Raw genomic sequence first — 26004 nt, 5'->3', positions numbered from 1 at the left:
CTCCCTCCCTCCCTCTCTTCCTTCCTCCCTCCCTCCCTCCCTTCCTTTATGTGTATGGATGTTTTGCCTATATATATGTCTATGCACTATATTTGTGCTTTTGCAGAAACCAGAAGTGAGCATGGAAGTCCCTGGAAGTTGAGTTACTGATTGTTTTCAGCCACCATTTGGGTGATGTGAACCAAACCCAGGTCTTCTAGAAGAACAGCAAGTGCTCTTATGCACTAGGTCATCTCTCTAGTTGCTGTTGCTCCTTTCTTATCAGTCTGTTGACATAAAGGATATCAAAAGCCCCAGATAGCCAGTAGGGAGGCTTAGTGTTCAGTTCAGTGGAATGTTTGTAGTGTTTCCAGTAGAAGTATTTCCTCCTCTGAAGCCAAAACTTCTAAGCCAGTAAAGTCTGGAACAGGAAGCAAATTTTCCTAGTGAGTCACTGGATATGAAGAATGGAACTTGCTGTACCCATTAATCCTAGCTATGGGAGAAATAGTACCATATATTAGACACTGACTCAAAGCATATACTGCCTTCTAGGTGATTATCCAGAGGGCCAGGATATTGCCACCTATTTAGTGCTATCACTAAACACTGTTTAAAAGGCTGTTCCACCATTTTAGTAAGCTAGTGCTTCAAGATTATAAGGAACACAGTATGGCCAGTGATGTCCATGATGTTAAGTATACTGTCACACTTTTCTGGCTGGGAAATTAGTTCCTTTGTCAAAAGTGTAGACTGTGTTAATGGATAGTAGTTTGAACAGAGAAGCATTATATGCAGGAAATGAAAATCTATAACCAGAATAAATATCTACTCCAGTAAGGACAAACATTACCCTCTCCATGAAGAGAAGTGGCCTGATGTAGCTTACTACCACCCAGTCACTGGCTGGCCATTCCAAGGGATGGCACCATATTTGGGGCTCAGTGTTGGTCTCTGCTGCAGGATGATTTGGCACTCAGCATCAGGTATAGACAGGCCAGCCTTGTTGAGTGGAAGTCCATGTTATTAAGGCTGTGCATAGCATCCATCTCTCCATCATGGCCACTATATTCATGGGCCCATTGGGCAGTAACGAAGAAATAGCTAGAGAAAGGCTGATTGCACAGAATGGCTCATCCTGCCTTCTGGGTTATTACATTCCTCTGGTAAAGGTAATCTTTTGATGAGCATTTGCTTAGAATAGAAATATCCTCATGTTCTTTGGCAATTTAAAGAGGTCTATCCATGTTCCTCGAATGTCCTTCTCACTAGTTTTCCAATCATGCTTCTTTCAAGTCCCTGAGCCATGCAGTCAGGTGCAGCAAAAGCACTTTTGCATACTTTCCATCACAGAAAAGAATTATAGCTTTTCATATGTTTGATACATTTGATTTTACGACACTACAGCATTTTCTGGCTTGTAAATACTCATGATTAATAGCTGAAACCATAAAACTTTCCCTAAGAGTACTGTTAAAAAAAAAAAAAAGTGCAGAGCCAGTGACTACTATGCAATCCATTGGATAAGGATGAGAGGAAGGGTCCTTTTTGAAGAGATAAAGCATGACCTGAGAGGGAAGATGAAAAAGCCATAGGCATTTTAATGATACTGGCATTCCTTTGTTTAAACAATGATTATAACAACAGTTTTATAATAAGTGACAATTTTAACATTTTTGTGGAATTTATTTATAAAAATTTTTCTTTGTCCAAACAGTATTCCTTTTCACTAGTAGTCATTGCCCTTCATTTAATGAGCCATAATTTGTTTTGGTATATTTAATATTCATGATAGATCCTATGGCTTCAAAGACTTTTGAACTCATGCTCATAGTCAAGTATGAACTGAACCTCATGATTTGTATTGTGTAGCAACTAGAAGCCAATGATATTGTTAGGAGCTAACAAATGTTTTTTCACTTAATATTCAGATTCAACTAAGCATTAATGATTATCTTGACATTTCTGAAGAAAGTCTTGATTATTTCCCTTTTAAAAAGGGAACTGGTTAAAAGTCACTTTTAGCTCTTTGAGAAAAACTGCTAACACTCTTTCCCAGGTGAGAATTACTACTCACTAGTCAGTAAGGATCTCCTGTATTGAATACTGTGTGCTGGTTATATGTGCTGTTTGTTACCAGAACTTAGTAAGCCAATGCTGGATTAATTAATGAAGATAATAATTATTGAGTTACTACCACTTTTATGTCATTATTTTAAGAAATGAATACTATAGAAAATCTATTAAGTAGTTTTACTTTATTAACGATAAATCTTAAATAGATTCTAACCCTACATACCGGTCAGATACTACTGAATTTCTATTTTTAGACTAGGCAAGTTAAATGAAAGTGACATAGTATACAATTAACAAATAATATGCTGTAAAGTTGTGAAAGACAACTAGGTAGGGGATGATTTTGAAAGGGGCGAAAAGTGTAGAGAAGTTAACAAGGCTAGTTGAGTACCATATAACAACAACAGCAGCAACAAAATCTGAAAGGGGATGAGGAAAGGATTAGGACCTTAGAGTATAAAACAATTGTATGTTACAATAGTCAAAAATTTGCAAGAAAAAGATGAGATCAGTTTGGAAACAATTTTTAATTTTTGTCAGAAGACCTGATAAAACGTTGATGCTGAAGAAATTGAAAACTTATGTTGGCCTGCCTTTACTTTTGAATATTTTCAACTGGGTTTGGTCACAGGCAATTAAATTCTGATATTAAATGGCAGTCTGTAGCTAATAAATAAAAACAGTGTTATGTTTATTCTATGGACAGTTTTTAAACATACAGAAAACATAACAATATAATAATCATGTACTAATCACCTCAAATTAATTAACATAGTATTGACTCATATGTATTTCTAATTTGTTTTCTCATGAAGAACAAATACCTGTCTAGAAATATAGTTAAGAACTCTTTAAATCTTTTAAGTTCTCTGACTAATTTGCTGATACTACCAATTTATGCATTTTGTGGAAAGTAGCTTTCTGTGCTTTAAAAATTCACATAAATTGCATGCTAACTGCACAAGTTTTAATTATGAATATTTGGAATACCTATTAACAATCAAAATACACATGCATCATTATCTGCCACTTGGACTTGTAGGTGTAAGTTAGAAAGGTCCTTATAACTTGAACATAAGATGACATACTTAGTAAGGTACTTACATCAGCATTGCCTCTAAGACAGTAGATACCTAGAATGGAAAACTAGGCATGGACATCTACTAACAGGTGAATGAATGGAAAGTAAACTTCCATATATTAAAGGAAATACAGGGTTACTTATTCATGTATAACATCATGAGAGTATAGTGAATGCATAGTTCCTATTTACTGAGTTAGTCATTAGTATTTTAGATATGAACATTCATAAAAGAGCAGTAACAGTAGATGGAGCTACCATTTGACAACATAGGAATTATCCCTAGGATCCAGAAAATGCTCTGCCTCCATTTCTGATCTTCCCAATCTGTCCTCCTTACGCAGTATTCTTACTACATTTCTCTTTTCCCGTTAAGACAATACTAGGAGGGACAGTTTTCTCCAGCTCATCTACAGACTTTATGCTTGAAAAAGAAGTAGTAGCAAAATATTTTAATATAAATGGTAACTGTAAGAAAATGCAATATTTTCTGTGGGTTTCTAAAATTTAAAGTTTAATGCAGATTAGAATATCTATTTATATACTTATTTATGAGCTTATGTTTACTATGTAAATGGACATAGATTGAAATTTTTCTGTGTGATATGTCATAAATATATTGGAGAATGTTTTCATTTTCACTAGACTATAGTATATTACCTTGCCAAATCTGTTCAGAACCAGACTTTTAATATATGTAATACAGTCATCTTAGTTATGAGAGGGACTAAAAATTTAAACTTCTACACAGAAAAAAGTTAGGATCCAATAACCTGATATAAGCAGGTCTCTTAAAGTATAGAATAAGACTTAGAAATAGCTCATCCAGTTTGAAAATAGGATAATTTTACTTTTTTTATGTGATAGTGACTGAAAAGGAAAAGAAAGCTTCATTGCCCCCCTAGACCGTCACTACTTACTACACTATATGTGACGAGAGAGAGGTTTTTCCTTTGAAGAATTGATGAATGTAATTAAACACCAGAAGTCTAGAGGAATTTAAAATTGTACAGATGTATTGATTTGTTCTTAAACTTTGGTTAACAATTAGTGTTAAGGGAAAAGTGTGCCCCCTCCCCTGATTTTAAATTGTATATATTAAAACCTAACTTGAAAAGGGGTCAGGCAATAGTCACATCTTGAAGAAGATGCTCTGAAAAGTTCTTAAAATAGTAAAACTTCAACTTATAACCAATAGAAATGAGATACTGAAACAGAAAAATCTACTATTTATTTGTTAACTTTAATGAATATTAATTTAGTTCTCTTAAAGAATTATTTCTTAAGACTGAAGAGATGTCTCAGCAGCTAAAATGCTGCTCTTGCAACGAACCTAGGTTCCATTCTCAGTACCCACACTCACAACCATTTGTAACTCCTGTAGCAGGCATCTGATGCCCTCTTCTGACCTCCACGGGCACCAGGCAGGCAGGCATGTGGTGAGCAGACATTCATGTAAGCATAGTATCTCTAACCTAAAATTTGTTTTAAAACATAATTTTTACTCACAGGAAGAAAACCTAAGTCCGTCAGTGCACAGTAATGTGTTGCAAGATGCTGCAGAGATCTGTGCTTTGAAAATAGCTAACAAAAAACTAAGCAGATGTAAAGAGTACCCCAGACAGAGGGAATGCTCTTTTAAAGTTTGAGAAATAACTGTATCCTGAAGCATTTTTGAGGAACTAGGTACAAGTGGTTAGATGCATGAGAAATACAAGATTTTAGTGAAAATTATGCATAAAATTAGGATGAATAGGTAAACAAAAAAAGGTACTTGGAATAATAATTTTTGTGCAGCAGGAACTTTATCTCTCTCCCTTACTCTTCTGATCTAAGTGTTCTAACCTGTAACTTGACACTAAGGTTTATCCAGTTTATCAGTTTTGTTTATTTAGCAAATTTTTCTGATCATTTTGGCCAGTCACTCTTCTAGAGAGTCGTGTATTACTAAATAAAATAGATATGCTAGCTGTGTAACCATAGCAACTAGAAGATGGCCTGCTAAATGGTGAATAATGCGTACAACAGTGCTGTAATGGAAGCCTAGAATGATGACAAACAATCAAGTCCAAAGTATGCCCAAAGTGACTGATGATTCCTAAGGTTTGAGAAGGATCAGTGTGATTATGAGGGGAGAAGAGTAGGATTCCTCTAAGGAAAGAAAGGGACTAAAGTGTGGAACCTTAGAGGTGAAAAACAGCACGGCTCTCAAGGTAGATTTCCCTGTTCCACAGGCCGTGTGGTCTACTCCACACAGCACTGATGCTTTATAAAGATGAAATCCTGTCAGTCTGCTGGAATCCTCCAGGAACTTCCTGCCTCCATCACAATAATACTTAGCATTGAAGTCATGGCCATGTGACCCTATAAGTCTTCTTCCTACATCTCTTTCCTCAGTTTTAGTCTGCTTACTCTTTTCTGGCCATCCTAGCCCCTGTTGTTCCTCTAAAGCCACAAGTAATCTTATATGGCAGTCCTGTACAAACCATTTCATTTAGAGCCTTCTCTGATACATCTGTTTAGTCAGTAATCCTCACCCTGTTCAAGATCCTATTAGATAACAGCACTATATCAGTAATGTAAAACTGCCTCCTGTGCTAGCTTTTTATTGCTAGGGTTTTATTACTGTGACGAGATACCATGACCAAGGCATGACTCTTACAAAAGGGAAAACATTTCATTGGGGCTGGCTTACAGTTTCAGAGGTTCAGCCCATTATCATCATGGCAAGAAGTATGACAGCATCCAAGCAGACATGCTGCTGGAAAAGGAGCTGAGCGTTTTGTATCTTAATCCAAAGGCAGCCAGGAAGAGACTCTTCCGTAGGTAGTCAGGAAGATCTCTTCTGCATTGGGTGGAGCTTGCATTCTAGCAGCTCTGGAAAACAGTCCACACAGTGGCACACACAAAGCCACACCCATTCCAACAAGGTTAGACCTCCTAATAGTGCCACTTTAAATGGGCCGAGCATATTCAAACTACCATAGCTAGATGTGTTTGTCCACACATGTAATCTTAGCACTCAGAAGGCTAAGACACAAGTTAGCCTGAGCTGTCAGTAAGTTCTAACCTAGCGTTTTCGAGGTGGTAAGTCCTTATCCTTAAAAACAATTAATAATAATAAAGATGTGTGTAAATATGTGGGCACATGTGGTTAATCAATTAACCCTCAGCCTGACCTCCACTCTCACTTGCTTTGGTGTCTTTCTGAGCAGTACTCTCATCACTGGTGGTAGCACTGTGTGTATTGGATTGTCTTATTTGATACCAAGTGCCATAAGAATGGACACTTTGTATGTTTTTTTGGGGGGGGGTGCTTGTTTGTTTTCGTGCTTCCATTCTTTCACATTGATTTGTACATAATAAGCATGTACTGCGTGATTATTCATTTCTACAAAAGAGGTTATGAATATGGTATTTTATTCATTCATCTTTTTGTCTCCCCAGACACTTAATTGTTTATGTGCATTGATTCTGTTACTCTGAAAGCTAGTACATTTTCTTTAGCCTTGTTAGGTTTTTAGTTTTAAGCAGGTATTTTTCTTTTCTCCATGATTCCTTCCCAAAGCCTTACCTTTTCAGTTTTTGAGCAAATAGAAAGGTATTTATTCCTGGTATTATTTATTGTTGGATTTTAAGTTAATAGTTCATTCTGTGCTGGCCTTAACCTGTTAACAGTTTCTGAATCATTTAAGTTTTTTAATTATAAAAATCCAATATTATATTTGTGGTAACTACATTTTAATAAAAAATACAGAAAGGAATGTTTTGTAGCAGTTATCTTTCCTAGTTCTACATTGTTGTATGTAGTATTTTTATTTAGTTTTAAATATAACATAGGCAGAGATTCAACTGTTGTATGTTCCAGCAGTTTAAAATAGTAGATAAATAGGTATGCAGCTCTCAGGCATAACACATTCTATTCTTTCTTTTATACCTCGGGCTGCTTCAGCTTTTCCGAAGTGCCAGCCTTGAGAGAAGCCACTCATGGCTGAGCTGTCAAATTGACTTGACACTGCACAGTGGTGGGAATGTGACCAAAAGTTGATTTGAAACAAATCATGTATTTGGTTTTTCTGTCCCACCTGGCAGTACCAGCTCTCATGCGCTTTGTCCTAACACATTGCCTTCCCAGTCATCCTACCATCAGAGCGAATACATGTTGAATTATATCATGCATACATCAGCAAAATAGGGCAGGAAATGTAAGGACTAGTATTATGTGCAAATATAAAGTGTTTTCTCTTGCAATAATTATAGGGGATGGAGTGTTAGATCTCTCTACAAAGAAAACCAGCATAAAATCTGAAGAGTCATCCATATGTGATCCTTCTTCTGAAAATGCAGTGGCTGGGTAAGCAATATCTAGGAAATATAATTCAATATTAATATAAATGACCTCTGCAGAGAACACTTAATTCTGTGCTGAATAGGACTGACATAGCTTTCTCAAAATTTTTGTCACTCATAAGTTTGTCTCTCTCATACCTTCATTTGTCCCTTCTCTTTCTTTTTTCTTTCTGTTAAAGAAAAGTTATCAGAACAATCACCAAACTTCAATTTATGTTACTAAAATGAACTATCAATTTAATCATAGGCTACAAACTAAGACGCAGGACAAGGAAGAGAACTTGAAATACTCAGGAGGCCATTTAAGGGAAATATGTAATTTTAATAGTTTTTAAAAATGATGAACCATCTCTAAAACTGCTGTAGTTACTAACTCTAAAATTAGCATATAGCTTTACAGTTTTTGCTTTAGTGTGGTGGCAAACAACTTAACATTTATCTAGCATCACCACAAAAAAAGTCCTTTCATGTCTTTAAAACTGTCACTAAATTAACTTAATAAATAATTCCTAGTGAAATGCTGCTCTGTTGGATTTTTGGATTTTTGTAACTTTTGCATCCTCTCATTAACTGCATAGAAATCCTTTTTTGTCCCATTTAAATCTGAGATGAGTTTATTTCAACTAAGGCTATAATAAAGCTGGAGTCACAGGTGTAACAGACTTAGAAGATTGCAAAGTTGCATTTGAAGTATAGTAACATTCTAAAATGAAATTGTTCATATACATCTTTGTTCAGATTTTAAGTTTTTATGTAGAGGACAAATGAGTCTGTGGAATTGAGATGTCTGTGTTTGGAAGTATTCTTGCTGCTACAAATTTCCTTTAAATGGGTTGACTCTTTTATTACTTGTTTAGTGGTAACGTCACGTTTCTACTAACAAAAACTCCTTTAGGATTTGGGTATTTTTATAATGGAACTCTAATTGTAAACAAAAATTATAAGTGTTGCTCTGCAAGCAGCTTTCAGAGGGAAAGCAACATCATGAGAGAATATTTTTATAAATACTCAGTTAGGATTTTATGTTCTTGGAAGGTCTGCCCATTGAGGCCACCGTATCATTGACACATTGTCCTAGCAGGACTGTAGCGTTTCCTTTGATAAGGAGTAGCTCCTACATCTCACAAACCTAAGCGTGCAATGAGCAGTGATGTTACCTAAGCAAGAAGTGTAATAAAGGAGTGGACCCTCCCCTTCCATAGCTGTGTGAGAGTCTCTCATACATCAGTTTACCATCGTTTCATTCCATCCATCCAGGAGACTACACAGAAACAGAGAGGACTATGTGGAAAGAAGTGCTGAGTTTGCAGATGGTTTGCTCTCAAAAGCTTTGAAAGACATTCAGTCTGGAGCACTGGACATAAATAAAGCAGGCATACTTTATGGCATACCTCAAAAAACTTTACTTCTCCACTTAGAAGCCTTACCAGCAGGGAAGCCTGCATCTTTTAAAAGCAAAACTCGAGATTTCAATGATAGTTACTCATATAAAGAAAGTAAAGAAACTTGTGCTGTGCTGCAAAAAGTAGCCTTGTGGGCAAGAGCTCAAACAGAGCGCACAGAAAAAAGTAAACTCAACCTACTTGAAACCTCAGAATTAAAATTCCCAACAGCTTCCAGTTACCTCCATCAGTTAACTGTACAGAAAATGGTTACTCAGTTTAAAGAAAGAAACGAAAGCCTTCAGTATGAAACTTCAAATCCTACTGTGCAGTTAAAAATTCCTCAGCTACGAGTAAATTCAGTTTCAAAATCACAACCTGATGGTTCTGGTCTGCTGGATGTCATGTATCAAGTTTCCAAAACCTCTTCAGTCCTTGAAGGATCAGCTCTCCAAAAACTGAAAAATATACTCCCTAAACAGAACAAAATAGAATGTTCTGGGCCTGTAACTCACTCAAGTGTTGACTCTTACTTTCTACACGGGGACCTCTCTCCTTTGTGTCTTAATTCTAAAAACGGAACAGTTGATGGAACCTCTGAGAACACTGAAGATGGACTGGACCGGAAAGATAATAAGCAGCCTAGGAAAAAACGTGGCCGCTATCGACAGTATGACCATGAAATAATGGAAGAGGCCATTGCAATGGTAATGAGTGGAAAGATGAGTGTTTCCAAAGCACAAGGAATCTATGGGGTACCTCACAGCACTTTAGAATACAAGGTAAAGGAAAGATCTGGAACACTGAAGACTCCTCCGAAGAAGAAACTACGATTACCAGACACTGGGTTATATATGACAGATTCAGGGACTGGCGGCTGCAGAAACAGCAGCAAGCCTGTGTAGATTACTGTCAGAGAACATGTGAGAGAGAGTGTGTGCGCATGCGTGCGTGTGTGTGTGGGTGTGGGTGTGCACGATCGTGTGTGTGCTCATGTGTGTGTGGGGGGGGTGTGTATCTAGGAGTATATGTGTACAGGGGTATGTGAGTCTTTGTGTGTGTATCTACATACACACGTGAAAATTACAAATGCTCACTTTGACAGGAGACATGAAATTTTACAGTTCAAAAACCACTTACATGCCTTTTGAAAAAGTTTTATTCAGGGTTTTCACTGTGGACAGAATTATAGAGTTACTTATTAATTCTGATAGTTTGTATTTAATCCTTGTATAAATAGGTGAAAAAAGATTCAGGTTTTCTTTAGTAGTCAATAGCATAAAATGTGGGAAAACAAGTAATTGTCAAGTGAAACATTTTTTTTTATTGGTAAAAAGATTCTAGCCATTCAGTTGAACCATCTTATAATGGAAATATGATATTAATAGTTTGTGAACAGTTTTATGTAACATACCTACAATGATTGTGAGTATGTCAAAGAACCAATCAAAGTTAAATAGTTACCTCTGTACCAAGAGTAACTAATAGATACAGTATTACTACACTATAGTGCACTCTATGAAATACAGAGTGCACAGAAGTGCATCCGCCAGGATAGAAGAGAAAACCTTAAAGGATATGTATAGTAAAATTTAATATTTATCATTTAATTGTTGAGTTAGCAGGAAGTTGGGGTTATTCAGTATATAATTTAAATTAAAATAAAAGCTGACATAGTTAACCCCAGAAGCTATAGAATCCTTTAATATAAGATGGAATACTAAAAACAAAAAGTAATTTAAATTTAATTATTAAAGTAATTTAATTTTGTTTTTCATTTGAAAAATAAGCTAATGTGTAAGGTTAGAAAAGAAAGTTGGAATGCAACTTAGAGCATGTTTATAATGTGCACAGAACAAGCTTGAGAATGGTCATTTGGTTAAATGTGCTGGTTAGTTGATGTTATGACTACTTTAAGGATTGTGACACACTCCTACTGAAAAACCTCAGTGTAACTTTAATATATTTGCTGCTGTGACATTTCAAAACATTTTCAGTTTATCAAGATGAATTACAGATTTCATTTTGGTGGGTGATACATTATCATTTTGCTAATAACCAAACTTGCAGTTTGTTCAGGGTCTTGAATAGATTTACAGATATTTAACACTGACGCTGTTTTGAACTTTCAGTAATGTAAACTCTTTACTACTTGGAGATTTAGAAGCTGGGCAGTGCATTTTAACTTTTACTAGACTCATATGAAACCAGTAATTTTTATAAAACAGTTTTAAAAATATGGGTCAGAGTATTCATGTGGGTTTATGAAGTATGCAGTTTTGGTAGTAAAAAATGTAATAAAGCATGTACCTCCATGTAAAGAAAGGAGATTTGCTTTATAGATGAGAATCCTTCCCTATACCCCTTTTCTCTATTAGAATTCAGGTTCTGGTCATGTTCCTAAGCCACTTTTTATAAATCCAAAAGGAATTCTTACAGCTGAATTAAAATATAAGTGCACCTTGTCAAATACTTGTGTTGCTACACTTGTGTTTGTGTGTGTTTAATAATCACATGAACATGTGATTGTTCAGCTACTAAACTTTAAAACTGCTTGCATGTGTTTAAAGAAACTGAAGAATGAGAAAAAGTATGACCAAGTAATGGCTTGGTTTCTGAGATCTGTACAGAAAATTTTCAGCTGTTAACATTATCTGCATACTAGGGTATGAATCCTCTTGATCTTTTTCTTCCCCCAAGAAAATATACTTAATAGATTACAAGACAGCATTTGTCAGGGTCATCTTTCTTTTTAAAGAATTAAGCCATATTTTGTGAGGACCGGAACATGGATTATCTATTATATTTCCCCCTCCTCCCATTGAAAAGGAAAGTTAAAAAGTAAATGCTTCAAAAACAATTTTCTTGACCTCTTTATACAGAATTTTACTTGCAAAACTTTGGGAGCTCGAATGCATTACGTAATATTTATATTGTATTGAGCTTTTTTATTCCTCACACTATATTTACATTGATAAATTGATTGAGAAGTTTATAGTAAAGGGAAACTTACAGAACACTTTTATATCATTTAAAAGATGACCTGACCAAAAACTTTACAGGATTCATAAATCAGGGATCATTTTGCTATTGACTTCACAGTGATCAGTAGTTTTATAGGTAATATTAAAGTTAATTTGCAGCATTTTAGTACTTATTATTTATTTTTGGTCAAATAGTAAATTAAAATATTTTTTGATAGTTTATAGGTAATGATCAACCCATAACTTTTAAAAGAAACATAACGTTTATATTACTGAGTTGACTTTTTAATTATACAAACTAGGAAAGGCAGGGAAGTTTATGGGTTCCCCTCTCCCCACTGGTTCTATTAAAATGTGCTTTATGTTAAACTTTAAAAATTTAGTTACCAGTTACTACTTAATTGACAGTTTCTGAAAAATCCAGTTTCAGCTGACTTTTAATGAATATGAAAGCAACCCTTATATGCTTTCTACTTATTTGAATGTTCCTCAAGTATTTTATATTTAAAATAAAAAAAGAAGGAAAAGGAAAAAACAGTGCCTCTGTTTTTAGAAAACTACTGCTCAGTAAAGTTGTTTAAACCATTTCTGGTAGCTGATGACAATTTTATATTAAACTGTATACTGACTTTAGTGAAACTGATTTCTTTTTTAGTTGTTTACAGTGCAGATACTTGTGGGTTTTTTTTTAATTGCAGTATTTCCATTGTCGCAGTAATTTAGTAAAACTCTGTGGCTGCCTTGATTTTTGACAGATTTTGTTAATATAAACTGATTGTTAGGCAATTAGTTATATTTATGCATAAATCAATTGCACTATAATTCATGAATTATTTATTACAATATTTTCTAATGAATTCATGTATCTGTCTTGTGTTGTACATGTACTGTAATTTTGTTCCTACTTTGTGTTGTTATATATCTAAATCTGATTGTATGAATTTTAATTGTTCAGTTAACGTGTTTCTAGGTTGTAATTTGTAGTAAAGCACTTCAATGCTTTTGCACTTAAATTTTACAACACTGTCGGTGTGTGGTTAATTTACTCATTCAGTAAAAGAAAAGTAAAGTAAAACTTGACTATACTGAATTCTTTGATTCCTTGTGAGGAGTTTTTTGTTGATGTTCTTTTGGTTTTTTTTTTTTTTTTTTTTTTTTTTTTTTTTTTTTTTTTTTTTTTTTGGTTTGGTTTTGGTTATAAAAGTATTAGAATTTGACTTTTTCTAAGAAATAGTCAACAAATTTCTAATAAAAAGGGGCATAGAAACAATAATTGATATGCTTGGGCATATAAGTAAACAGGAAGAATTAGAAAGAGTTGATCTAAAGAAAAGAACATGAAAGCCAGTTAGACTAAGGTGGCCTTTAGTATTAGCATTTAGAAGGTAGCAGCAGTTGGACCTCTGTGAGTTCTAGGCCAGCTTAGTCTGCATAGGGAATTCTAGGCAAAATTACAGTTTTAGCATCTTTATATAATTACTTGATAATAAATTGTGAATTGGCCATTCACACATATGTGTGTTCACTCATTATGTTTTTCTTTGAGATTCTAAGATGGAAAAAATAAGGGGGAATTTTTTTTTTAATTTTGTAATTAACTTAGTTGTCTTCCATGCTGTTTAAGGTAGACTTTGATAGCTGAAAATCTGGTATATTAACCGACTGTTTGTATTACTGGGTTAGTATCAGCAACCACTGGTATTTTTAATTTCCAGTATTAAAACTATCAAACTGTATAAGAAAACTCTCCCTTTAAAACAATGGTATCTTTAAAATGTCAGAAAAGGTAGATAGAAGTCAGTGATATTCATAATTTTATAAGATTAATCAAAGTGAAATAACATGTTTATATTAGTAAACAAGTGCTACTTTTTATCATTTTGACAGGGCTTACTCACTTTTATATTGATACTTGCACCTTGGGCTTTGAAAATGCTAATAAGCACATTCTCCCAGCTGTGCAAATCATTTCATTAATGGGAACATGCCTTTAAGCATTTTAGGAACTACTAAGACAGGATACTAATCTTTGAAATATAGTATAACATTCTAAAAACTTGTAAGCTCCCCCCTTTACTACTAGTCATAAATATGGTTAGCAAGCTGTAACATTACTTCAGAAACTGTCTGAAGAATACTCCTCAGGGTATGTTTACTTTTCTTTTGTTTATCAGAAGTCATAAATTTGAGTTGCTGGAACATGATATAATTATCTAATATTTGATAGCTATCATTTGATGTTGCCTTTGCTCTACATTTTTAAAATAACTTTGTACATTGAATCTTGAGTTACTTATATTATTCTACACTCTACCATTACAAAATTAATTTTAAAAAATATTTACTGAAGAAGCTGCTACTGGGGTTATATCTCTATTTAGTGACAGCATTGAACTTAAAGAGTTTTGTTTATTTTGGTTTATTTTTGCTTCCTGTGATCCGTTATGTCAAATTGTGTGTTGGTCTTACTAAAACATTTGTTAAATCTGATAGATAGTTATTTTTCTCGATGAAGTTTTGATCACATACTCAGAACTTGCTTTGGTATTTTTATTACTCAGACAACATAATTGTGTACAACTCTTTAAATTATTATATGGTATCTGTAGATTCCAATGTCAGGGAACAATATAAAAATACTGATTTCACTGCTTATTTTAAGAGAAAGTCCTTTAACTTTTAATACCATGAAAAAAACTAACCCTTATTTTTAAAAAGTACTTTCTTCTCTTGGATCTTTTTTGTAAGTAATATATCCCAATTCCTACCCTAAATAACATTTTTGCCAACTAAGAACAAATGACAGGCACATGGAATTAGGAGAGGAGGGCTATTCCCACTACAGAGTTTGGTGATGTTTTATTAAAATGGATACTTTTCTGAAACAGAATTCCTTTAATATATTTTATTCTTCTTGCTGCTGGTATTGAATTTAAAAAATGAGCTTCTATATTGTTGATTAGCAAACATGGGTCTTAGTTAAAGCTAGATGTGTATTAGCTTCTGGGGTGGGGCATTTTTCCAGCACTTGAAATTTAGTATTTAGGTAAGTAATACCTTTAGTTTTCCTGTGCTTTTCCATGGTTTTTAAAACCAGTTAAAGTAGATTTAATTTTTAAATAGCTTCCTTTTTCTTTTATGTTCTTACTAGGTTAAAATGCCTTCAGCTTAATCTCAGAAAAACATACTCTCTTATTTATATGGAACCTAAATTTGATAACTTTCTTCATGATTATGTAAACTTTTCTTTTAATATTAAATTTCCTTTTTACTATGTAGTATTTTAAATAAAAATAAGAATTCACTCCTTATCTTCCTTATTTGATTTAACAAGTATTGATCATATAAAATATGGCAAACTGTCCTACTTTACAAACATTTTTATTCCTTCTGAAGCATTTTTTCATTAAAGGTTATTAATATTTCCAGAGTTGTTAATATTGCCAGTGTGTTGATGTAATAATGTATACTCATCCACTTTTGTATTGCGAAAGCCTTTGCTTTGACTCCTGTACTTTGTCATAGGAAATTATTTACCAGTGCTTCATTCTGTTTCTGCTAAAAAGATAACCAAGATGTCCTTGCAGTTCCGCCTATAGGAGTCAGGAGTCCAGCAATATCAAAATACATCATTCAGATGCTGTCAAGAATTATAACTCCTTATGGTATTTTTGCTGTAATTCATTTTTTTTGTTTGATTTTTATTTTTAGTTCAACTGTTGATGCAAAATCAGAGGAAGCTACTAAAATGGAAAAAGGAAAATCAGCATTAAGCAAAGTTTTGGAATCTTTGTGCATACATCACCATCAACAAGTTTTGGCTATGTTGAAATTTCTAGTCCAAGAGCAGAATGCTACTTCTCTTTGCTGTTGTAATTCATCATGTGCTATGTCTTCAGAATCTCAAAAGCCCCTATTGGAGGATGATTTTCATGGTCTGTTTTGTAGCTGTGAATATAGACTGGCAGAAAGAGGGTGTTTACACAATGAGAGCCCTGGTCTAATGCCTCTGCCACTCTGTATTAAAGAAATACATTGTTTGTCTTGTCAAACTGTAACTGTTGAACACATTAAGACAGTAATGAATAGAGGAATTGAAAACAGTTCTAATCCACACAGGTGCTGTTGTGGACAGTTAGCAAAGACTCAATCTACAAAACAAGCCTGTCACAGTCCTCCTTTGTCAAGGGAAGTTTGTGATCTTTCAGTCACTCTCGAAGATGCCTGCAGATCTCGAAGTCCCTCACCCCCACCATTATCACCTGTGGAGACTGGAGGACTGGAAAAATGGAAAGACATCGTCTCAGAGCTTTCAGCTGTAGAAAATAACAAACTTGAAACAAGCATTAACCAGCCTCCATCTCTTACACCAGCAGAGATAAGCACTCACAAATGTGGCCACGACAGCAAAATACAGAAAACTAAGAAGTCTAGTAGCTTGGAGTCTGTGCTCTTGGGTGCCAGCAGTAGTTACCCTACAAATCATGAAAAGGGTGAAACAGCTGTAATTTTTCAAGACTTAATGGACCGTATTAATGAAAAATTAAAATCAATAGAAACCACAGATATATCAAACCTCATAAAATTATCTAGTACTGATTGTGATTCAGACAATGATTTTAAATTGGGAGATTTAATAACATCTCTCTTGCACAGTGCAACAGCCAATGATTATAGTTTTATGGAATTGCTGAGTCAACATGATAAAAAGGTAGAAAATAAAATTATTCAGACAAGGTTTCGAAAACGTCAACAAACATTACTTGCAATGCACAACTCTCCTGATTCACCTGTGATCAGAAGGCAATCTTTACAGATAAAAAGGGAACTTGCCAGTTTTGATGAAAACTTTCTGAGAAAAAGGTACAGTGAAAAAAATTCAAGAAAATTGTCATACAATGATAAGATGCTCTCAGTGAACAAAGAATTCCAGCCTTGTCAAGAGCCTTTAAAAAATTCTAAAAGCTTTCAAAATGAAAATCATGAAGAAACATTGTTTACACCAAATGAGGTAGCACCATCATTTCAGGCACCTCTTGGGAGTTTAGAAACTAACGTGGCTCTTGATCAATTTTCAGAAAATTTTAAAGCAACTTCTTTTGAGAAAATGAGCCAGAGAAAATCACAGGAGAGGTCTACAGCTGAGAAACTAACTGCACAAAATAATAGCGAAAATACCAAACTAGAAAATACTCCAACACTTTTGAGAACTGATGTTCCTCTTTTGAGCAGAACTAAACGAAATATTGTGCCTCCCGGGTGGTATTCTATATATGTAACAAATGATTCTGTTTCAAAAAAATTCCTTGAGGGCAAAAGAGTATTGGACTCTGCACACAGAAAAGATCCAGTCAGAGATCCAACTGAAAGTTTTCAAAATATAGACTTAAATAAAATTGCAATGAATTCTACTTTGCAAGTTGTTGTGGAACGTTTAGAAGACACAATAAATATGGCTCAAAGATCTTGGACTAGTCAGGAACTATCTGAAGGATGTCAAGCATCCAAGAAATTGATAGAAACAAGTAATAAAGAACAAAATGCTGGGAGAGATTTGACTTTAAGTAGAATAACTTATAAAAATCAGAGTTTATCAAAATCTGTGTTAGCATCTAGCAATAAAAGAAGTCATGGTATGTCTGTAATGAATTTGAACAAGACACTTGATAATCCGAAGACATCACCCATTTTAGAGAGAGGTAGCTCGACATCCAGTGTTGAAAGTTCAGCAACAAAATGTGGAGGTATTGAAAGTTCTGTTTCTAACTATTCTAGTCCTATCAAACTCATGTTTTTATCTGAGATTAAAAGCAGTGAAGGCGTCAAATATACTTTAACTTCAGTCAGCACATCACAGTCAAATGCTGATTTTGATTCTCACAAACAAAAAACCCATCAGATGACTGGAAGAAAAGGAGAAACAATTGACATACCAAACACTAGCTGTGAAGATTATAGTTCTAATCATCATGATACTAACCTTCAAAGTGAATTGAACCAATTTAACTGTGTACTTGAGGTTACACCATCATCTGCAGAGTTTACGGAAAACTTAAACAATGATAAGCCACAAGAAGACCCTAATGGAAAGTCAAATGGTGCTGTTGACTTACCATATAAAAGAAAGCCAGGTAGACCTAAAAAAATTGGTCCCCAAATTGTGAAGCAGATTAAACGGCCAATTGGAAGACCACCAAAACCTAAAGCTGGTCAAACAGATGTCAGTGTTTGTCAAAGCAATTCTTTTAGCCCTAAAAAGGAAAATTCAGAGTCTTTCATATCAGAAGTCAAAGATGTTTGCAGAAAGAGTATTATTGTCACTGTTGTTTATGGAAGGTCAAGAAGAACCAAGCGATGTGTTTCTGAAGGAAGCATGAACATCAGCAACCTCTCACTGAACAGTGATGTCTCTGACTTTTCATTTAACTCTAGTTGTCTCAAAAATACTAAAGCTCATGGTATTGGCTATGGTGAAAGTCTGAGTGCTGGATCAAGATTAACAACTCAAAGTGGGGTTTTTGATTCTGACTTTGAATATGTTAAACCTATCAAGAGCAACTCTGTGATACCTCAGACTTCCAAGAACATTATTCGACCAAACCAAAAGCCTTTGTCAATTGTTAGGAAGCCTGGTAGACCTGCAAAAGTGAAAATTTCTGGTATATCTGTGACTGTTAATAGAATTTCACCTCAGGAAAGAGAAGTCTGTGTTAGCAGCTGCTTACCTCCTTTAGATCAGGAGATAATGTTAGAGAAAACTTGCCTAGAAGAAAAGCTTGACCAACATTGCAGTAATGTGGATAACATCAAGCACACCAATGTTGACTTATTTAAGAATGAATCAAATAGTACTGTTGCTTCTATACCTCCGAGACATTCTGTTAGGGCTAGGAAACCTCCTTTGCATTTCTTACATTCATTTGCATCTTCTGGCTCACTTACTTACAAAAATGCTCTCCGTCATAAATCATGTAAACTCCATTTGCATAAATGCAAAAATCCAAAGAAAAAATACAGGCAGTCAAGTTTTAGACTAGCTTCCAAAGGTATCCCAAGATCTAGATGTTCAAAGAAAGCAAAAAAATATTTGGAAGATAAAAAATTAATGCCTGTGTCTGAAGTGTCCTTGGACCCTGTAATTTCATCCAACCCTTTACTAAGGTGGTGGGCTACTTCTGCTTCAAATGATTCTTTGTTAGAGGAATTAAACAATAGATTTGAACAAATAACAAATGCATGGGTACAGGTGAGTAAAGATGAAGCTCAAAATTTTGTTCATAAAACAGAATACACTAAAGGTGATCATTTCAAAGCAGCAAGCCCTTTGAAAACTTGTCTTCTAGAACTTGAAGTTTCACCCGTAAAGATGCTTTTTCAAAAAAAGTATAATTTGAATGAACTTTGTACCTGGTTTATGCAAACAACAGAAACACAGTCTCTTTCCCTGGTTAGAAAAGCAAATGCTCGAAACCCTTTGGAAGTGATAAGCACCACGGGCATTAAGGTAGGGGTGAAATGCTGTGGATTTAATGCCAACCCCTTCAGGAAGCACTTTAAAAAATTTGCAGTCTCTTCTCCTTCAAAACCAGCTGGGAAATTTCATATACTACATAAAATGGTTGGCTCACCACACTTAAATGTGAAAAGTAATTTAACATTAGCAAGGTTAAAAAGGACTGAGTTTAAGAGTTTGCACTGTGAAAGGTGGAGAAAAGAGGAAAGGCCGTACAACCACAGAACAGTTGATTGGAGCTCAAAAAGAAGGAACTTAAGATTGTTCTGCCAGAATCAATCTTGGACTAACACTGAGGGGCAGACAAATGCAGAGACATCACTCAGTGGGAAAAGCACAGTAGGTAACCAGTGGGTCTCACCCTCGGAACCCAGAGTTGCCTTTGCCAAAAAGAGCAAATGCTTCAGAGCACATGCTAATTTAGAGAGTAAATTTAATGGAACAGGGTGTGGCCAGATTGACTCTGAAAAGGAACAAATAATAGAAAGTGTATCTTCCCATAATTGGAGGTCAAAAACTTTAAAAGACTGTAGAATATTTTTGAGGAAGATCAACTGTCTTGAACACAGAAATACTTTTAAGCTAAATACAGTAATTTATTCTCCTGAATCTGTTGACAGGGGAGGTAATCAGGCACAACCAGAAGAATCAAAGCGTTTTAGTTTAAGGTCCCATTCTACAAGGCAAAATTCCTTTAAAAAGCAAAATGAAGAAAGAGAAAATCCCAAAGCAAATAGTCCTGCACAGGATAGATTGACTGCTGAACTCAACAGTAGTCAGTTAGGTAAGCACACTAACTTTGACGAGAAGCCCGATAATTCTGAGGCTCTTAGCAAATTAAGCAAAAGAAAAAGACCACCATGGAAGACCACAGAAATGTCAGCAAAAAGACATAAACGACAGTCTTGCAACAGTGGACAAATGGCAAACTATTGTACAAAATCCCAAGTAGGTAAGTTTTTCTCTCCTTAATTTTAAAGTTTCATTGTAGGTGCCTTGAGTAAAACTCAAGCTAGTAGGTAGAAAAGGAACAGCTAATTTGGCTCTAATTTATCTCTACAATGTTTGAACAACTTCATATCTTGGCACCTAGTATGAAACTCATGACATTAGGTGCTGCTAGGTGTAGCACACTTAACTGATGAGCTTCAGCATTCAAACACAAGCAAATACATCTAGAAGAGACGAGAGCATCATGAAAACAGGCCATGAATGTGTTTGATAGGGGACTGTGAACAGCTCACTAAAAATTCACTACTGCAGGCTAATACTCAAAAATACCAACTATAGAAAACATAAAAGCTACAATGGTCTCATGTAGAGACTGTAAAATTGTAATCCTAAGGTGTAAATCCTCATTAAACTGTTACTCTATTTGATGCTGTTTTGAAAACATACTGCAAGACTGCTTATTTAGAAGATAGTATACTAAATTTTTTCAGCAAATATATTAAGTGGGCTTCTATGAATTAGAGCTCACTGGTGCAGATATGAAGAGGAGATTTCCATTATGTAGCTGAGCAAGTCACTGTTAGGGTCATTTCAAATTGAGAATGGAACCAGAAATTAAGTGGCAGTGATGTACCTTATTAAGATACACTGCCATAGCTTCAGTACACAAGGGAGATTCTTGCCCTTTGAATGTAGTGATAATATGAGCATGGTAGTTGCCTGAATAGCCATTTTCCATCTGCTTATTTGATAGGTACTAAACAGTGAAGGATATTAGATAGGAGATTTTACAGAGTCCATCTTCACCATGAAAGAATTCCAAGCTATATATTTAGAAAGAAGAATATTTTATGGCTTATGTTCATTTTTACATTTGTATAACCTAGGGAAATCTCGGGGACTTAGGGAGGTATTAGTATCTTAGTAGTGTCAATAACATCAGGTCTCATTAAAATATTAAACACAGTAATTAAGTTGAAAGTTTTATATAGACTTTATGTGTACCCCCACCCCCAGTTCAGTTAACTGAATAATTTTAACATGCATAATCCAGTACTGTATAACATAAGAATGATAAAAATTTCAAATATCTGGCATGATATGACTAAATGCTTAAAGGAGGTCAAAGTAGAATCTCCATTATAAAAGGTAGATGGAAACCATAAAAAAATAACTTACTTGTGATCCTCAAGAAGGCTAAAAATAATATTATAACAGGTGCTTTATCAGGAAAATACCTAATAGCAAATTTTTAAGCTCATCATTCACCTAAAATATGTGTACAGGTTTCATGAAGAATAAAATATAGTTTCATTTTACTTGTTTCATTTTCATCTCATACTGTTACAGATTTTTCAAAAGTAATTTGCATTAATTCATTTTACAACAGAACTGTATTTTATCCTTGTAGCTTCTTACCCATTGTATTTTCCTAACAGTCAAACACAGTCTTAACTTTAATATTATTCTTCACCCTGCCAAATGTAAGATTCCTAAAATAGGAAGATTAAGTATATTTAAATCTTTTGCAAATTAATTTTAAAATCCTTTGTGGGTATTTTAAAAATTAGCATCATATAAAAAAATGTTTACCCCTTCTCCATTTTAAAATGTGCCGTGCTGCCGCTGCTCTGCCTGAAGTTCACCGTCTCTACTGATAACTTTCCTTCTTTATTTTTAACATGTTTAACTCAGTGAGATTATTATTTATAACAATATCTGTTATGTTTATGTGGTTTTTAAATGTTTCTTACAGTGTTGTTGTGTTTTTTTCTTTTGCTTTCATTATTTTTGGTAGCCCATGCTTTTTGCCTTTTTGGAAGTTACACTAAAACTCATCATTAGTTTTATATGTGTTTTTGTTTTTCATAAATAATTAGTGACTGAAGATGTAAGACTGTTAACTACAGGACTTTTCTAGACAAATTCTGAGGAGAGTGTATATTATAAATTTTGAAATATTTCTATTGGTGGAAAATAATTGTTTGTATCCTGAATGTCTTGCCTCTGTACATATTGTCCAGATGTGATTTAATACATAAGATCTCACTGCATTTGCTGCACTCTCTGTTAAATGTAGACGTGGGAAGAAGTCAAGTGCAGTTCTATGCTATTGTATTTCTCCTTTTGAAGGGATGGCTACAGTATGTTCTCAGTGTGGAAGGTCTAGGAAGTTCTAGTTCACCAAAGTGAAAAAATATGTACACATTCATAGAAAAATATTATTATTGTTATTGTAAGCAGGATACTTCATGTTGGAAGGAAACAATGATTAATGCCACGGGTTTTGCTCTTAGGAAGCATAGAGAAGTATACACTTACTGAAGCCTGAGTCATGTGACCAGAAAGAAGTTACCTGAAGGAACATGAAAGAGGGACATGGAATTTCAGATTTATCCAACACTGTTGGTTATGTATTGAGAATTATAAGAATCTCAAATACTAGAAGATAACAAGTGGTATAGGAGGGGTTCAAATAGAACAAATTTTGTGCAGAAAATGTTGGCAATAAAGCTGGCTCATTTGGAACATGGTCAGTCAGAGGTATAAAGTCTCAGAAGACAGAATCACTGGGAAGGCACTGTTCAAATGCTGAGGCAACATCAATTAATCGGGGGAAGGGGAGCAACTAAGCCCTAACAAGAAAGTAGGGAAGATAAATTTTACAGAAGTCTTCTCTCATATAATACATCCCAACTGCAGTTTCCCTCTCCTGACTCTTCCCAGTCTCCTCCCCACCTCCTCTCTTTCAAAGATCCACTCCTCCACTTCCCTTCAAAAAGAAAAAAAAGAAAAAGAAAAAGTGCAGGCTTCCCAGAGACATAAACCAAACATGGCATAACAAGTTACAATAAGACTAGGCAAAAACACTCATATCAAAGCTAGACAAGGGAACCCAGTAGAAGGAAAAAGGTCCCAAGCTCAGGCAAGAGAGTCAACAACAGCACCCACTCCCACAGAACACCAAGCTACAGGACCATAACATGCAGAGGACCTAGCTCAGACCCATAAAGTCAGTGTCTTAATAGAATACGGGAATGAAGGGAACATCAGAATTTTTCCTTGAGCATCAAGAACATTTCAAGGGGTCTGGTTTTAGCTTTAAAGGTTTAGATGAAATTAGTGGGATTTCTAAAAACAATGATAAAGAAGCAGGTAGGTAATGTGAGTCCCATACAGAGATGAGGCTTGAACTGAGATAGATTTGACAAGTCAGAAAAGTTACTGGAGTAGGAGAGATTCCTCAGTGTAAGATTGCAGGGTCCTAGGATTCTAGAGTCACCCGGGGATGCAAGAAATAGGTGTGCATGAAATGAGACTGATGAAAGTAGTCGAAGGATGAGAGAAGCTGGTAGAGTGGGGGAAAAGTCTTAAGAAAGCAGTGTGCTTCAGACAGTCATGATGAGCCCTGAGGTGGCTCCAGTAAATGCAGCAGGAGGTCATCCTCATGCTGAGGGAGGGAACACCTGTGTGGAGGAATAGTCTCAAAAGTCAACTTCAGTGGCAGATGCTAAGTGGTCAAAGAGGAAGTGAAAAAAACTGCAAGAAAAAGGAAAAAAAAAACAGCAGCAGTGAGTGGTTAGGAGGTAGAAAGGCAGGCTGCATCTGCTAAAATTAAAGTGAATTTGAAAATATCTAAATGTCAAAGGCAGTGAGCAGTAAAAAGACTAAGGGTCTGAAATGAGAGGGAAGCCCTGACACTGCTTATTGAGTATGGGTCTTCGTTCTGGGTGCAGGTTAGGGGGTTAAAACTTGTTCTTGACCAGAAGTTCCTATTTCTCTTAAAACCAAGTGGGGAAATAATGTGTCAGAATACAAGTCTATGGGGGAATCTTGAAATATTTAAGTTCATGTTTTTATGAATCAAGAGGTAATCTGGGTCTGGGAATGGCTTAGTCAGTAAAGTATCTGCTATGTAACATGACATGAATTTAGAGCCCCAGACTCCATGTTAAATCTGGCCACACATGCACACATCTGTACCTAAGCATTAAGACAGCAGAGAAGGTGAATGACTGGATCTCATTGGACTCCTGTCGGACTAGCCAGATTATGAGTTCCAGTTTCAGTGTGGACCACTACCATCACATGCATGTTCACTAGCACGTACACTCGCCCACATCCACATGCACGCACTACACAAACATGTACATAACACACACATATTCACAGGTTATGTACCCTAAAGTGCTGTAGAATTAGGAAACACGAGGTTTGAATAGCTATCTCCAGATATATACAACTGAATAGTGGTGTATTTTACCCCAGCTGCCAGAGGTTACGAGGGTTCATCATGTATGTAAATAAGAAGGCTAAAAGAGATCAGTCCAGTGTGAATAACATTCTGTGGGCTATAAGGAACTGTGTGATCAAGCTGAATTATTGCCACTTTTAGAAAAGTATAAAATAGATGTTAGAGTTGATAAGGAAATGAGCATTCGATGAGATGTAGTTTGCATGTGTAATGCAATGCTGGAGCTTGAACCCTGGGCCAAATACACAGCTTAAAATGGGCTGTGTGAAGGGCCAGGTGCTGAGGTAATATCGACCCAAATAGACTGTAATTCCCAGTCATTTGTACAGACATTTGTTAATGTCCATGTTTCTCAAGTCCAGAGCAGACATGCCTCTTCCTAATTGGTAAATAGCTGGATGTACATATATGTGAGTATCTTGGTAAGACTATACCTCCTATGGACTTGAAAATAGTGTAGACTCATTTAACTCATCATTAATTTTCTTCTATAAATAATCAAGAACTTGGATTGTCACATAACTTTCAAAATATTCAATTTGTCAGTTTCTGTTTTGTCTTCTGACCTGAAAAAGTGACTGAAATGTTTGATGTATTTTGGGTTCTTAATGCTGCTTTTTACAAAAATCTGTCACTCCTGTGTGATTTTTAGATGATTGACCCTTTGAGCTACCTGAGCCCAGGGCTGAAACTGTAACTCACCCTCTCTCACCTCCTTAGAACATTCATTCACTTTGATGATTGAACACAAGATGTTCTATCAGATTCGTGGGGCAGAGGTACATCATTACAGGATGGTACTAGACTTTATTATAGTTAATATATTATTTGCTATCATAATTGTCACTTAATGGAAAAACTCTTAGGTTCAGAGTGGATTACTTTAACTTTATTTTGGTGGAGAACTATTCCTACATGGCTCAGTCATATAAACTTGCAATACAAGCGTGCAGAGGTGGATTCTAAGGAACACCAGCTGCGATGGCACTCTCGTGTGCAAGGTACTCTCCACCAAATATGGCTGGAGTGGATTGTTTCTCCTCTTGTTTGCCCTTAGGCACAGTTCCTTTCCAGCATGTTAAATTGCATTTCCTAAACTTTTTCTGTCACTTTTTCTATCCAAACTTGAAAGCACTCCTTTATAGAGTTTTCTGATAAGAGTTTCAGAAAAGAATGTGACTGTAAAGATAAGTTATGTGCTGTATTTAACCCTGTTCTGCATAAAATAAAAAAGTCCAAATGACAAAGGGCTCTGTCACGTGCCACAGTAAAGGAAAGCTATGACAAATACCATTAAGAGCAAGATAATCACATCCTAGACCTGATTTTGCTTTTTAGATGTTAGCTCAGATGACTTGACTATTGCATCTTTGATAGATTATAGCTAGAAAACATAAATTTATGCCTAGTTAAATAAAAGATTAAAATGCGTT

The 26004-nt window shown here is 35.2% G+C and overlaps 1 protein-coding gene across 15 annotated transcripts in view; it reads left to right on the top strand.

Moving 5' to 3' along the window:
• Lcorl (ligand dependent nuclear receptor corepressor like) overlaps nt 1-26004 on the top strand; it is a 141282-nt gene that overhangs the window by 93749 nt on the left and 21529 nt on the right. For 6 of the 15 annotated variants that reach the window (XM_031342180.1, XM_031342178.1, XM_031342182.1 and 3 more), the window contains 2 exons: nt 7397-7490; nt 15564-26003. The exons of 1 other annotated variant lie outside the window; for it this stretch is intronic. In XM_031342180.1, coding sequence (XP_031198040.1) covers nt 7397-7490; nt 15564-20337 — 4868 coding nt within the window. In that variant the 3' untranslated portion in view covers nt 20338-26003. Of the gene's footprint in view, nt 1-7396; nt 7491-8743; nt 15153-15563; nt 26004 lie in introns of those variants that run through there. 8 more of the 15 variants (XM_031342189.1, XM_031342191.1, XM_031342188.1 and 5 more) reach the window with 7 other exon arrangements.

This window comes from Mastomys coucha, unplaced genomic scaffold (genome assembly GCF_008632895.1).
Source record: "Mastomys coucha isolate ucsf_1 unplaced genomic scaffold, UCSF_Mcou_1 pScaffold22, whole genome shotgun sequence".
NCBI classification, from domain to species: Eukaryota; Metazoa; Chordata; class Mammalia; order Rodentia; family Muridae; genus Mastomys; species Mastomys coucha.
Note: the sequence above shows the minus strand (reverse complement) of the source record. Positions and strands in the feature narration are given on the sequence as shown.